At 44.1% G+C, this 13219-nt stretch overlaps 2 protein-coding genes and 1 non-coding gene across 4 annotated transcripts; 1 reads left to right on the top strand and 2 right to left on the bottom strand.

Moving 5' to 3' along the window:
- Positions 1-4458: 4458 nt before the first annotated feature.
- LOC139215483 (small conductance calcium-activated potassium channel protein 1-like) lies at positions 4459-9769 on the top strand. Its single transcript, XM_070846459.1, has 9 exons — positions 4459-5298; positions 5856-5951; positions 6678-6977; positions 7623-7744; positions 8105-8246; positions 8341-8451; positions 8870-8997; positions 9340-9418; positions 9545-9769. Exons 1-9 carry the CDS (start codon positions 4459-4461, stop codon positions 9767-9769), a joined length of 2043 nt encoding a protein of 680 aa, XP_070702560.1.
- A 790-nt stretch (positions 9770-10559) lies between these two features.
- On the bottom strand, positions 10560-13070 carry rps27.1 (ribosomal protein S27, isoform 1). 2 transcript variants are annotated; one of them, XM_070846442.1, is made up of 4 exons: positions 13035-13070; positions 12256-12364; positions 12026-12136; positions 10560-10810 (listed from the first exon to the last, which is right to left on the bottom strand). In XM_070846442.1, the coding sequence occupies exons 1-4, from the start codon at positions 13038-13040 to the stop codon at positions 10782-10784; spliced, it is 255 nt and encodes an 84-aa protein (XP_070702543.1). In that variant the 5' UTR covers positions 13041-13070; the 3' UTR covers positions 10560-10781. The 2 variants fall into 2 exon arrangements, with proteins under 2 accessions (XP_070702543.1, XP_070702544.1); XM_070846443.1 differs by lacking the exon at positions 13035-13070 and having other exon boundaries at positions 12256-12370.
- LOC139216094 (small nucleolar RNA SNORA35) lies at positions 11153-11282 on the bottom strand. Its single transcript, XR_011585555.1, has one exon. It is a non-coding gene; the product is annotated as a small nucleolar RNA SNORA35 (small nucleolar RNA).
- Positions 13071-13219: the final 149 nt, after the last annotated feature.

Genomic DNA, 13219 nt, shown 5'->3' with positions numbered 1-13219 from the left:
AGAAAGTGCTGGGCTCTGCAGGAGGGCATCAGGAATGTGCATAGTTAAACTCTACTTCTCATTTGTCCTCACGAAATGCTGATGCAAGGGCAGAGGCAGCGAGAAACCGTAAGACTGAGAGAGAGAGAGAGAGAGAGAGAGAGAGAGAGGAGGGGGGAGCAGGAGAGGAGAGGAAGTAAGAGTTGGACTGTATAATAGATTACCCTATTACTTCTACTGCCCTTCGGAATTACCCCTCTCCTAGGCGGCCTGTCACACATCCAGAGCCCTCCCGAGCTGCAGATTCATGCTCGGCTGCACACGCAGGATGGAGAGTGGTCCTCGGAGGCGAAAAGAAGGACGGCTAAGTCACCAGTTAAACCAGACAAAACTGCACCAAGCGTGGAGTGAGGGGGGGGGCATACAACGAGGCTCGGCAGTGTATCATCAGAGCACAGGCATCCTGTTGCAGCTGCAATATTGCTGCTTAAATGTGTGCATAATTGACTTAGTTCATCTTGTGGAGAGAAAAAAAAGGGGTGGGGGTCCACGTGCTGTTATGCACCAAGCACCAATGTGACACAGAGCCAAAAACAAAATTCATTACGCTTCATAAAAATACAGATTGGAGGCACTGAGGTGTGGGTGACACCTGGTGGTTTGTTTTATAACTGCATGCTGGCAGGATCTCTTTTTTTTTTTTTTTTTTTTTTTTGATGAAGAGGAGTGAGGTGATGGTGTTAATTAACGAGGAAGAAAGTGAGCTAAATGAATCGAGATGATGGTGAGAGGCGGTGCTATAAAGAGACGGCTAATTGGGAAATAATGCAGGCAGATGAATGAAAACTCTGAGCAGGGTGTGGATCAGTGGATCGGTGATGATGAGAGGTGGAGGAGGAGGAGGAGGAGGAGGAGGGTTGTGAGAATCATGTGGACAGTAATGGTCCCACAGGTCCCTCCCTGCCTGTGATTGTACTTGCAGAGCAGACGTGGTGGCCTTCGCTCTGACCTGGCATGACTGCGCTCCGTCCCTGCCCGTGCTAAATGCTGAATGGCGGCCCTGACAGTGCAGCCATCAGCCATCAGGGCTGCTGTGCTGTGTGTTTTTAATTACTTTGCTGATTGGATTAGGCCCTCTACCACGCTGACACGTCCCCTCCACTTAATAGGGTGTTATCGACAAAATCAGCACATACATCCACTCGCCTGTGACGTCTGATTTGTCAGAGTGGCCTTTTTTTGTCTCGCATTGAGTTGAGTAGATGAAGTTCTCCTAATGGACAATTACACCCAACCCCAGCACGCCCTGCAGCAGCTGGACAAATGTAGACTGTTATCCAATAAAGGTTTATGGTGTGAAATCTGAAAAGAGTTGGCTACCCCAATTTTAAGGGCTGCACTTAAAAAGTATTGTCATGATGGACAGTTGATGAGACTGAAGCAGAGATATCGCCTTTTTTATTCCACACATTACGTTACTGACAATGCAGCTCGGCAGCCAACAGTTGGGTCAGAGTTTCGGGTGTGTCATGCTGACCTCGAGCCTCCAGCTCTCACGCCTGTACGCCAACTTTGAAGCTGCAGCCAGTGAGTGTTCAGGCTCCTTAAAGACCAAAAAAAAAAAAAACTGAATAAAGACTAAATGAAATTCAGATATTCAACCTGTTTCCAAAGTTGCAACTCTATTTCCTAAACCAAACAAAAATGGCGAAAAATGTTTTTACTTAGTTGAGACAACCTGAGCCAAAATGTAACATATACATCATCGGTTTTATTTGTAGGATATTTCTATCTCTGTGACTTGAGTGAATGAAGCTGACGCAGGCAGATATGAGAGTTTCTCTTCGTAAGAAAGCAAAATACTTTAAGTCTAATGTGACCTTTGACGTTTAAAACGCAAAAATCACTCACAGGTGTTTTCATCCTAATTGGACTTCTTTTTCCTTTGATCAATGCATCCCTATAGATCAGACCGCACCAATTAATATCCTGACTAGAAGATGAACCTGACTCTCACTAAAGATTCAGGGCATGAAGCAGATTTGCCATTTACCGGCCACAGCAATTAGTGGACTCAGAATACCCCAGTTTAATTTCACTTTCTTAGCAGCCAAAGGATGATTTGCAGTAGAACTAGAGACTAATTGAAGACGTGCTGGCCACGAGCCACGGAGGCAAGACGAATTGACATACTTAGCTACCAGCTACGGCAGCCAGGATTTACAAGCACTTGGCTGGATGCTTGAATTAATTTGAAGCTTTGCAGATGTGCAGATATCCTGTCAGCATCTTTGTCATTAAAGGGACACTATAATTTAAGGGCATTTGCAGTCACTATCACTACAGCAGAGTGAGTTTTGCTCTATTTCAGCAAACTAAAAAGTCTCATTTTAGGACTGAGTTCCCTGCAAAGATGTGACATACCATGTGTATTCACCAGATATCATCCGCCAGGGTTTGGTGTTGACAGTCATGCACTGGGGCACAGACAGTTGGGAGCTCCCTGCCTGCAGAATATCAAAACAAAATATCCAGACAGCAGTATCTGGCTCAGTCTCAGGGTAGAACAGAGAAGTTTTAACATAATGAATCTATTTTACATCCGGAGGGACGGCCGAGGAAGTTAAAGTCCGACTGTGTGATCAGCCCACCAGCATGTGTTTGCTCTCCTACCTGCGCACAGTCACACACACACAGACACACACATACACACACACACAGACACACACACACACACACACACACACACACACACACACAGCCCGGCCTCCCCCTTCTCCCTCTATGTATCTTTAAGTACATGTTGTCTTTTTAGATTAGATAATGCTTTTCTTTATCCTCCTGCTATGTGGACGCACGCCGCCCACCCTTTGCTCCTTGGATCTTTCCATTTGGATCGAGCTCTATTATCTGTAGACCCATCTGTCACAAGGATTTAGATAAATAAATGATGCTGAATGTCATTGTTATGACTTTAATGCCTAATACTCCGTCCCGTTCTTTGCATATTGTTCGGTTAAGGGGTGACATATTTGATATTTCATAAGCTCATAAGTATCAGATCTCTGTTTCACTTGATTAATCTGCAAGACTAATCTGCTGAATTGATATTGAGGACAGTTATAGTTCTCTTTTTGAAGATTAGATGTATTGGGGGGGAAAAACACTTTGGGAAGTCTCCCATGGTGATAACGACACCAACTGATGAATTTACAAATGAAAAGTGATAAAATAGCATTTTTTATCACACTATGACAACCATTTTGGGCTGATTTTGGTGGCCTGGGCACTGATGTATGAGCAGATGTCCACTCTCTCTCTCTCTCCCTCACACACACACACACACACAGGAGGAAATCTGCCAATCCTGGCTCAAAAAAAAACCTTGCAGATGACTCATTCTTTGCCTTTGCTCCATGCAACATCTGCAATTTAGAGTCTTTGCAGTCATTAAGCCCCTCCAGCTTGTGGAAGATGCCCTGATGGTGGACAATCGTAAAGCAGGGAACATGGCCAAACAAGGGAACAAATGCCTGAACCTGTAATGGATCCACGGGTATTTACTTGATATGTCGTAATATGCAAGAGAAGTTCATAACCTCTGCTTGAATCTATGGGAGGAGCTCTGTGATGCTGAGGCTGCTAATGGATTGCTGGAAAGTTTATACATGCACAGCCGGGACGTTTGGGATATTTTGATCTGATTACGGTGGAGATCATTGATCCTGCAGCTTGACTCCTTTTTACTGATACATTTCTCAATGAAGGTGGCACGTTTGGTTCCGAATTGTAAAAGGATTTTATTTGGATGATCTCTCTGTGATTCAGGCAGATGTGACCTTCAGGACCATCAGAGGATAGATAACAGTTTTTTTCCCCTTCCTCTTAAACCAGGAACTAACAAGGTAAGAATGAAAAGAGCTGTGTGGAAATAGCAGAAAATATTTTTGAGCTTAGACTCAAGTGAGGCTTGTGACTAAATCACAGTTAAGGTGAATTAACATATGTGATTGTGCAAATTACTGATTACTGCAATAGTGATAGAAATAAGTTTATAGAGGCACTTTCAAGAAGAGACGTCACAAAGTGCTCCACAATAAAATAAACGAGCAAGTAGGAGACAGAGCAACAAGCATTAAATGCAAACATCCAGCAGGAAACAAAAGAAACAAATTAAAGGAAAGTAAGTCTGAACAGGTGAGTGTTGAGCTGCTTACTTACTTTTTTAAGGTGCCCAAGAGCCACAACCTCAAAGGCACAGTCTCAGAATTGGTGTTACATGGGGAACAAATAAGAGGTTGCTCTGTTGCTCTCTGGATTTTCCATCATCTTAAAATCATACCTTTGACAGATAAATACGAAAGAGTACAGTTAAAAAATAAAAGTGAGCATAATGGATTGTTGTTTTACTTCTCAACGCTGTTTAATCACCTTCTCTGTTCAATCTTCTTCAAAAGACTCAGCAGAGACCCTCTCACCATGGAGCACTCCCCCTCTATCAACTTGTCAGTGGTGGACGGAGACGACGTGGAGGACCATCGCCCCCTCCTCCCACCGAGGATGGTCCCCCCAGCTCAGGCCTGCTCCCCGCACTGTGGGATACACCCAAACATCCAAAGCTCCGATCAGACCGTGTGGGTGGACAGGACCCAGGCCATGGCCACCACACCTTTGTACAACGGGCAGCTGTATGTCACACCTTCACCTCGCTCCCACAGGAAGGGAGAGAAAGGCAAAGAGAAGAAAAGTGACAAAAGGTCCGGGGGGAGCAGGCAAAACGCAGCGCACAAGGAGCACAACCACCACCACTGCAAAGCCAGAAACGCAGAAGCTCACAGACTCCAGGAGAAAGTCACCTCTTTCACTGACGTCCCCGTGTCACCCTGCAGGTCACCCTTTATGGGCTCCTGCAGGTCACACCTGGACATCAAGGATGTGGAGGGCAGGGGATGCCGCAGGCCAACCAACGTTTCTTTGGAGATGCACGACCGTCATAGTCTCCCAGAGATCATCATCACCAGCAAGGATGACGACTTCCAGCATCACGGTGAGATGTCCCAGTATCGCCAGGACCTGCTGCCAGGAGCCGAGCGTCCCTGCCAGAGCCCCGGCCCCAGTCCCCAGTCCAGCCCGAAACACAAGGAGGACGCCAAAGACGACTCATACTGGAAGACCCACAACATCGGCTGGCGGCTGGTCCGCAGGAGGGCCCTGTTTTTGAGGAGGCAGCGGCTGAACGACTGCGCCCTGGCGGTGGGGATATTCGGGGTGGTGATGATGGTGATGGAGACAGAGCTCTCCTGGAGCGTCTACAGCAAGGTCAGAGAGAGGAAAACCAGAGCGAGACCCCGTGAAACCCCTGAGATGTGTGAATGTGATCACAGGCTGTAAAAGAGTCACAGAAAATGCAGTCATTAACTTTTCTGAAAAGATCCCATTATTATTTTTTCATGGCCTTAACTGCCTGAGAAATCACATTTTGAGTTTTATCACAGCTCACTTTCACTTCATTTGATATTTCTTTCGTGTGATCCCTAAAGCAAAAAGCAAGTCCTCAATAGATATTTTTTGTTTTACCTCCCCCTTTTCCCCACAAACACCTGCCATGCTCTTTATATAACTGAACCTTACAAGAAAATCTGTCAGTGTGAGAATTGATTTTCCACCAACTGCAGGAAAATGCACAGTATGTCCATGAGATCATGTTCATTATACCAAGCAAGTGGATTATCTAAATGTATGTAAGATTATATGGTTACAGCGGATCACTGGTGCCATCTCCTAGATTGAGCTTTGTAATGACAGCCATCAGATGACGATGATCTGTCTGTGCGTTTATCCGTGTGTGTGTGTGTGTGTGTGTGTGTGTGTCATAGAGCTCTATCTACTCCCTCGCTCTCAAGTCCGTCATCAGCATCTCCACGATCATCCTGGTCGGCCTCATCATAGCGTACCACTGCTGTGAGGTGCAGGTAACTCATCTGTTCATAATTACAGACTTTTTTCTCTCAAATTTAAAGATTTATTTGAAAAAATGTGACAAAAGGCAATCAAGGAAATGATTGTCTATACGTTTTTTTTTTTGGCTTGTCACTTGAACTAAAAATGGTGCTATTGAAAGGAACTGACGTTTCTTCAACAGTGATTCCCAATATTTTAGTCAGGCAGTGTGAGCAGTTCAACCAAGGGGGATAATTTTCCTTTTCAATTTGTTGCATCTGAAGGATTTCTAGAGGTGAAAGTGCAGTTTCAATTTTTTAGTTTCATTTTTATATATTTTGCAGGGACAATATACTTTGATTAACATCACTGTAAATGTGCCAGAGTTAGCCAAAAGGCTCATTTTCAATTGTTGTCCCTTTGCCAGAAATTAAAATAATCCATTAAAACAACAATAACACACACAAGTAAAATAAGAACAGCAGAAAATAAAACACTTAGCAGCTGAAACGGTAAAGAGCTTAGGGGATAGAGGAATATGTTAACGTCATGCAGAGTAGGACCTGCACTAAGCAGATAATTAATGCAAATTGTTTTCTTTTAAAATGTGCTTAATGGAGTTTTTTTCACACATGCAGCAGAAAAAACAAAACAGAAAAGAATGTGTGAAATCCCATGCAATCCCATTTATTCATCTTGGACCCCCAGTTTAGATTCTCAGTTTTACTATAGTACTTTTTTCCCCACCTCTCTGGTAGCTCTACGTCCACGACATTGGTGCTGAGGACTGGCGCATTGCCATGACAACCGACCGCTTGGCTCTGGTAGCCCTGGAGCTGGCCGCGGTGGCCATTCATCCCTATCCGGTGGGTCTGATGGCCTACTTCCAGCAGACCTTCCACCACACCAGGTCCCGACTGTCGCTGTCGGAGACGGAGCTGGAGATCATCCTGGCTCTGCCCATGTTCCTGAGGCTCTACCTGCTGGGCCGGGCCATGATGCTGCACAGCCGCCTCTTCACTGACACCGCATCTCGCAGCATTGGAGCGCTCAACAAGGTGGGAGGTCACCTGTGGGCTCCCTTCAGAGTCTAGCTTTGGTCTTAACTGGCTTTGGATAGTACTGTGATGAGCTCATGACACTTTTAAGTTAAAGAGAAGAATGCAATTTGAGGCTCTGCTGTCAATTTTGATATAATTCCAACTTTTGTGGCAGCAACCTGCTATATACATAAATATATATATATATATAAGTCTATATTTTGGACAATGATTTGGACTGGGCTTCCTCTATGAACATTTCATGCACATCTGTTTATGTCTTATGTCTAGGTGGGCCGAGAGGTCTGTAGAGGTGTGACACTTGAGGTGTGACTATCACAGTTTCGCCCCTTTGAATCCCAGTGGCTTCACATGCTGATTATATCCATCTCTAGCTCTCCTTTGTTTGTCTGCTTTCTTTTCCACAGTTGATAATATCCGCCCCCGGCAAATCCCTTCCCTAACAAATGCTATTTAAAAGTGACGAAAATGACCTTTGTCTTCCCCCCCATAATGCCAAACCTACTATCCATGTATCAAGCCAGATTGAGAACAAGTTTTCTCATCCCTCGTGTCCTCTGCATTATATAACCATAATCTGACAGGTGCTATCCTAAATAGTCTCGCTAAATAGACCCTTACTGTCACAATTATGATCTTCAGATTCACTTCAACACCCGGTTTGTGGGGAAAACACTAATGACCACCTACCCCGGGACTGTGCTGATGATTTTCAGCGTCTCTCTGTGGATTGTGGCAGCGTGGGGCTTACATGTGTGTGAGAGGTACGGTCTGCTGCTTAATCTATGGTGGTGTCTGTAGCGCTCAAAGCCTTTATATTCAATATTTAATCATCACTCCAGTACTGGCAGATATACAGAATAACATTAATGTCCAGTGTTTCTGTAGTAGCTGCGTGCCACTGACAAGATCAACTATCATCTAATCTTGGCTTGATGTTGACTTTTATTATTCAGATACAGCAAAGCAGCTTTTGAGGACAGATAAAGACAAAACATAAGCTTTGTGAATATATAATGACCAAAAATCCTCCGTATATTGTTATATTACATTGATTCATCTGGTGGCTCTACATCACCAACAGAGTGTCAGATAGAAAATACAGGTCATTTTTATTCCTGTAGGCATCACAACTACAGGGACCTGAGCAGCAACTACATGGAGGCCTTGTGGATGGTCTCCGTCACCTTCTTGTCCATCGGTTACGGAGACGTGGTGCCTCACACCTACTGTGGCCGCAGCATCTGCCTCCTCACCGGGATAATGGTGAGGCAGGCGGTTTATAGTTTCCTCTATAACAAGTGGAAGTTAGATTAGTTCAGATCCTGACTGTAAAAATGTCAAATTGTGACTCTCACAGGGAGCAGGCTGCACGGTCCTGGTGGTGGCGGTGGTTGCCAGGAAGCTGGAGTTGACCAGAGCAGAGAAACATGTTCACAACTTCATGATGGACTCCCACATCTCCAAGAGGGTAAAGTGGGAGAGATTCTGCACAGGCTATAACCCATCAAGACTTCTTTTTTTTATGTTATTAACAAATTTTGCTCCACAACATACATATTTTTGAGAAAGAGAAAAATGCCTTTTATTGAACTCTGACATTAGTATATCCACAGAACAAGTGAATTTTTACCACAGTTAAATATTGTTTGCTTTAATTTTTTTTTTATTTCTAAAATCGGAGAATTATCTTGCCCCATGTGTAGATTTTTTTTCCTCTTGTTTTAAGCAAAATCAGGTTTGAAAGTTAAGCGTGAGACAAAATGAGTGCAGTGCACTGGGATCAATGTTGGTGGTGTTCAGCATGTGCAGTAAATAACAGAGCTTTCAGGTTATGTGCATAAACATAAAATAACACTCCCGGGTGATTTTCTGCGTCCTTTCACTAGATAAAAATTGCTGCAGCAAATGTGCTGAGAGAGACTTGGCTTATCTACAAACACACTAAGCTGTCAAGAGAAAGAGACGACATCAGAGTCCGCATGCACCAGCGGAAGCTGCTTCTGGCCATCCACCAGTAAGACACTTAACCCTCGTATAAAGCTGCTTCTGCACAGGTCACAGTGCAGCTTTCTCATTTTGTTTACTCTATGTTCATCCAACTATGATAATGATAATCATAACGTTTTTATTTTTATTTTGAAAAACTAAATTTGGAAAATTAATCCAATATGTTTATTCCAGATGCATCCAGGCAATTTTGCACAATCCACAGACCCCCACTTAGCAGTTTTTATTGGAGCTACTTTCCAACCAACTAAGTCTCTATAAAAGCTGTTGATTGTGTTGTTTATGGGTTGTTTGTGGGTGAACTGACCCTTTAAATTGTCGTACTAAAACTACACGACTTTGTCACTAGGCTACGGCGAGTGAAGATAGAGAAGAGGATACTTGCAGACCAGGGTAACACATTCGTTGACCTCTGCAAGGTGAGAGAGGCAAGTGAATGCATCATTTTTATCACATCCCGTCAAAACAAAGCACTACACAGTAGCATCTAATATTTCCTGGTGCCTTTTCTTTACCTCCTCTACACACCGCCACGGACACCAACCTCAACACAGATGCAGAACCTGATGTACGACGTGCTGTCGGAGGTGCAGGGCTGCAGGGGGGAGCTGGACACACACATCCACAGCCTGGAGAAGCACGTGGAGGAGCTGAGGGAGGGATTCAGGACCCTGATGCCGCTCCTGTCCAACACCCTGTCCACGCAGAACTCCTCCATCCGCCACCTGCTCAGGGAGAGGGAGAAGACAGAGACGGCCAGTGGGAGCATAGACAGGTAGAGGGAGGCAGAGGATGGTGATGGAGAGGAGATGAAGGCTTCTCAGGTGCTGCCAGGAGTCCTCTGCCTATTATGCAGCTAAAATCATCAAACTGGGACATTTTCCTTACAGAGAACATAAATGTTAAGGCTGTACAGAAATATGTAAAATTGTATTAAAAATAGGTAGAACTTTCTGTAGCAGAAATACCTTAAAACCAAACTTTAAGCAGACTGTGGCAGCAAAATAAGATCCCTCCACCAAACTGTGAACATTCAACAATGTTATAGCTGAAATCACTCAGTTGACCAACAGTTTATATTTCAAGCAAAAATGGCAAAGATTTAATTTGCTGTATTTCTTGGTTTTACATTAGAGTAAACTGAATATTTGAGGGTCTTAGACAGCAGATAGACAAAACAATGTGTGCTTCAGAAATCTTTGATGGGCATTTTTGTCCATTTACAAATGTTTTACATGATTTGATTAATGGAGAAAACTGATAGTTGGATCCCTACTTATTGCATTTACTCAAAAGTAACTTCGACAGTTTGAGAAATGTCATCACCCCCATGTCCGTGAGTAGCTTTACCTGCAAATACAGCACTTTCTGAATATGTAATACACCCTGTGTGGATTAAAACAGTTTGATTTTGTAAAATAAAGACAATCTTAAACAGCTATGAAGATAACCTCTAGTGCTTTTTAATAAAAATGATAAGACTGCTGCTTTGTTACATGTCTGATAATTCCTTGGACACTAAAGAAAACCCTTTCCGTAAAAACAGGAAAATAACACTCTAACCATTCCTTTAGCCAAAACAATATTTTATTAAGAGAGACAGGGTTGGAGGGTGGAGTTACAGCAACAACTGATCTGTCTACATGAACAGTGGAAATCCATCTGCTGTCCAGTTCATCTTCAGCTCTCATCTCAGACCAGACCGCTGGCTCTGCCGCCATCTCGGAGGCAGAAGACGCTGATATCAACCGGTCCATCCCCTCCTCTCCCCTTCAGCTCCGGGGAGGGCAGCTAGTGCTGCTTCCTCCTGAATGAGCACCCTGCCACAGGAGACAATGACAGTCAGAGCTGTGCTGACAAAAGAGAAGCCATACAGTACAGAAATACTGCAGGCGGTGCACACTGCTATTGTCCTACGCAGCGCTGATACGACAGTCATCGTTTTCCATCATGTGTGTGATTAGGTCAACATCTTTTCCCAACATCAACTACCGTCTATACTGTGAAAGGGAGGAAGTGACACTAATGCAACATCAGGCTGAAAAGTGGAAGCTTTGACAGCAAAACTGACAAAACTAAGTTACAGAGATAAAACACGAACTAAACGCTGACTTTCCCCCCACTGTATTAGAGCTGTACTGTACAGTAGCTATAGAGGGAATGTTTGTTCTCAGCCTTCGAAAGGGGGGGGCCAGTGGTCTAGCTCAACCCTTCTGCAAACTGAGGTCGATCTGGCACTGGAATGAGATTGGAAGACCACGAGACAGGAAGTCCAGTCACTTAGCAGTGCGGCCAGCAACTTCAAAATGCATCACATATGAACACAAGTAATGAATGAATAAATGCACTTTGACTGCGTTAGATTAATGGCTGAGGTGTAATAACACGTCGCTGGATCAATAATATGCCGTTTTCAGTCTTTGTCCCTGGTGTTAAGTTCTGATCATGAGCAGAGCAGCAAAGTTGTACCATCTACATTTTAATGTGCCCATCTTTTACTTTCTCCTGCTGCTACAATAGTATATTGGATCAAATATTAGTTGATATTTATTGCAATGCACATGTGAGGCTACAGCACGACATTCACTTGTCTAGTTCAGTGAAATGCAAGAAACGGTAAAATCAAACTTGGTGCCAAACTCATATTAACTGCATTCAGTTTTCAATCAATTCTTAAAAGCTTAGTGAAAACGACTCATGTTTGGGGACCATCCTGGTACTGTGCATTTATTCAATGGTTAGTCTAATGCAGAGAATTCGTTCTGGTATCTTGTGTTGATTTGTGAAAGCATATTTAAAGACAGCATGGTGCAGTACACTTCTGGAGAGCAGGGGGGGGGGGTCACTTACCAATCATAATAATTCATCCACCAATAAATAATTACTGTACAAATTAGTGAACACACTTTTTGGGTTCCTACAAATCTGAACATGTTTTCTCAGTAACTGACAAAAGGCAGGCATGTGACGGAGTCTAGGAGAAAGAACACATGCAGCACGAGTTCAGCTTCTGTGTATTGTAGCTTGATACTGACCCTCTGTGAGACGGGCTTTGCCTCCAGTGGGCTGACAGAGGACTGTTGAACAGCCCACACACAGCACGACGGTCTGAGCGTGGCTGAACACTGTCGTGATCTTGTAGCATCCTGGGGGGGGATAAATAAAAACACAAGACACTACTTACAACCCTGAGACAAACACCCAACATCACCACCGTGGAGGTGAGGTGAAGGAATACAGCTGTGCCAGATGAGAAAAGCCGTACCTGGACATTTCACATCCATAAAGTAAGAGTTGGGACTCTGAACAAGACGCTTCTTCTTGTGCCTCCTCTTCTCCTCCTCAGGGGATGGATGCAACAAGTCTTTTGCGAGCTGCATTTACAAAAAAAAAAAAAAACAGGAGGGGAAGTGAACAAAAGGTTGGTGAGTTAAAACCGTAAAGTGTCATGCCTGTGGTTGGGCAGCAAAAAGAAGATTAGATTAGAAATACCACACGGGGTCTCCTAGTGAAAACATGATTTAATTGTACTACTTGGATTAAAAACATTATTTTAATGTGTTTGTCCACGCGGTTTTGTTCTGCTAAACGTCTGCTACGTTGGTGCGTTCAGGCTCCTCGGCTGGCCTACATTTCTTAGATTAGGTAACGAAGCCTACGCATTTTGTTCAATCGCGGGCGAAACTACAAATATCTTTGGACCACTGGTGAAGGAAGCTAATAATCCACCGAACGCAATTCAAATTGAAAAATTGCCACTGTTCACGCGAAGTTTCCTCGGTTATCAGCCTGTTCAGACCCTCCGTTGAACTGGCTCCATGTTTGCGGTGTGTGCGCAGCCATCTTGTGTCACAATGCGCTCGCAATGCGCTCAAATGTGCACAATTATTTGTGTAAAACTAGGACCAAAATTCTCCCAAAGCGCCTCAAACCGACACCAGTCGATTCGCTAATTTCTAACGTAAACACTGAGCCGTGCGGTGGCTCCCCAACACACGATTAAATGGTAAAAATGTCTTTAGACAGTGGCCTCCGGATACTCACTGGCATGTTGGCGAGGAAGTAGCCGCTGCCGAAAAGGAGGCATTACCGGAAGCGAGGGGTTCATATCGGTTGTTCCTTTGAGCACAAACCGGACGTGACGTGATTTACACAGCATGGCGGCCATTTTGGTGAGGTCAAAACTCCACCCTGCTCTCTGCACCCAGCAAACTGAAGTACTTTATCTT

The sequence above is a fragment of the Pempheris klunzingeri genome, chromosome 16 (genome assembly GCF_042242105.1).
Source record: "Pempheris klunzingeri isolate RE-2024b chromosome 16, fPemKlu1.hap1, whole genome shotgun sequence".
Lineage (NCBI taxonomy): Eukaryota > Metazoa > Chordata > Actinopteri > Acropomatiformes > Pempheridae > Pempheris > Pempheris klunzingeri.
Note: the sequence above shows the minus strand (reverse complement) of the source record. Positions and strands in the feature narration are given on the sequence as shown.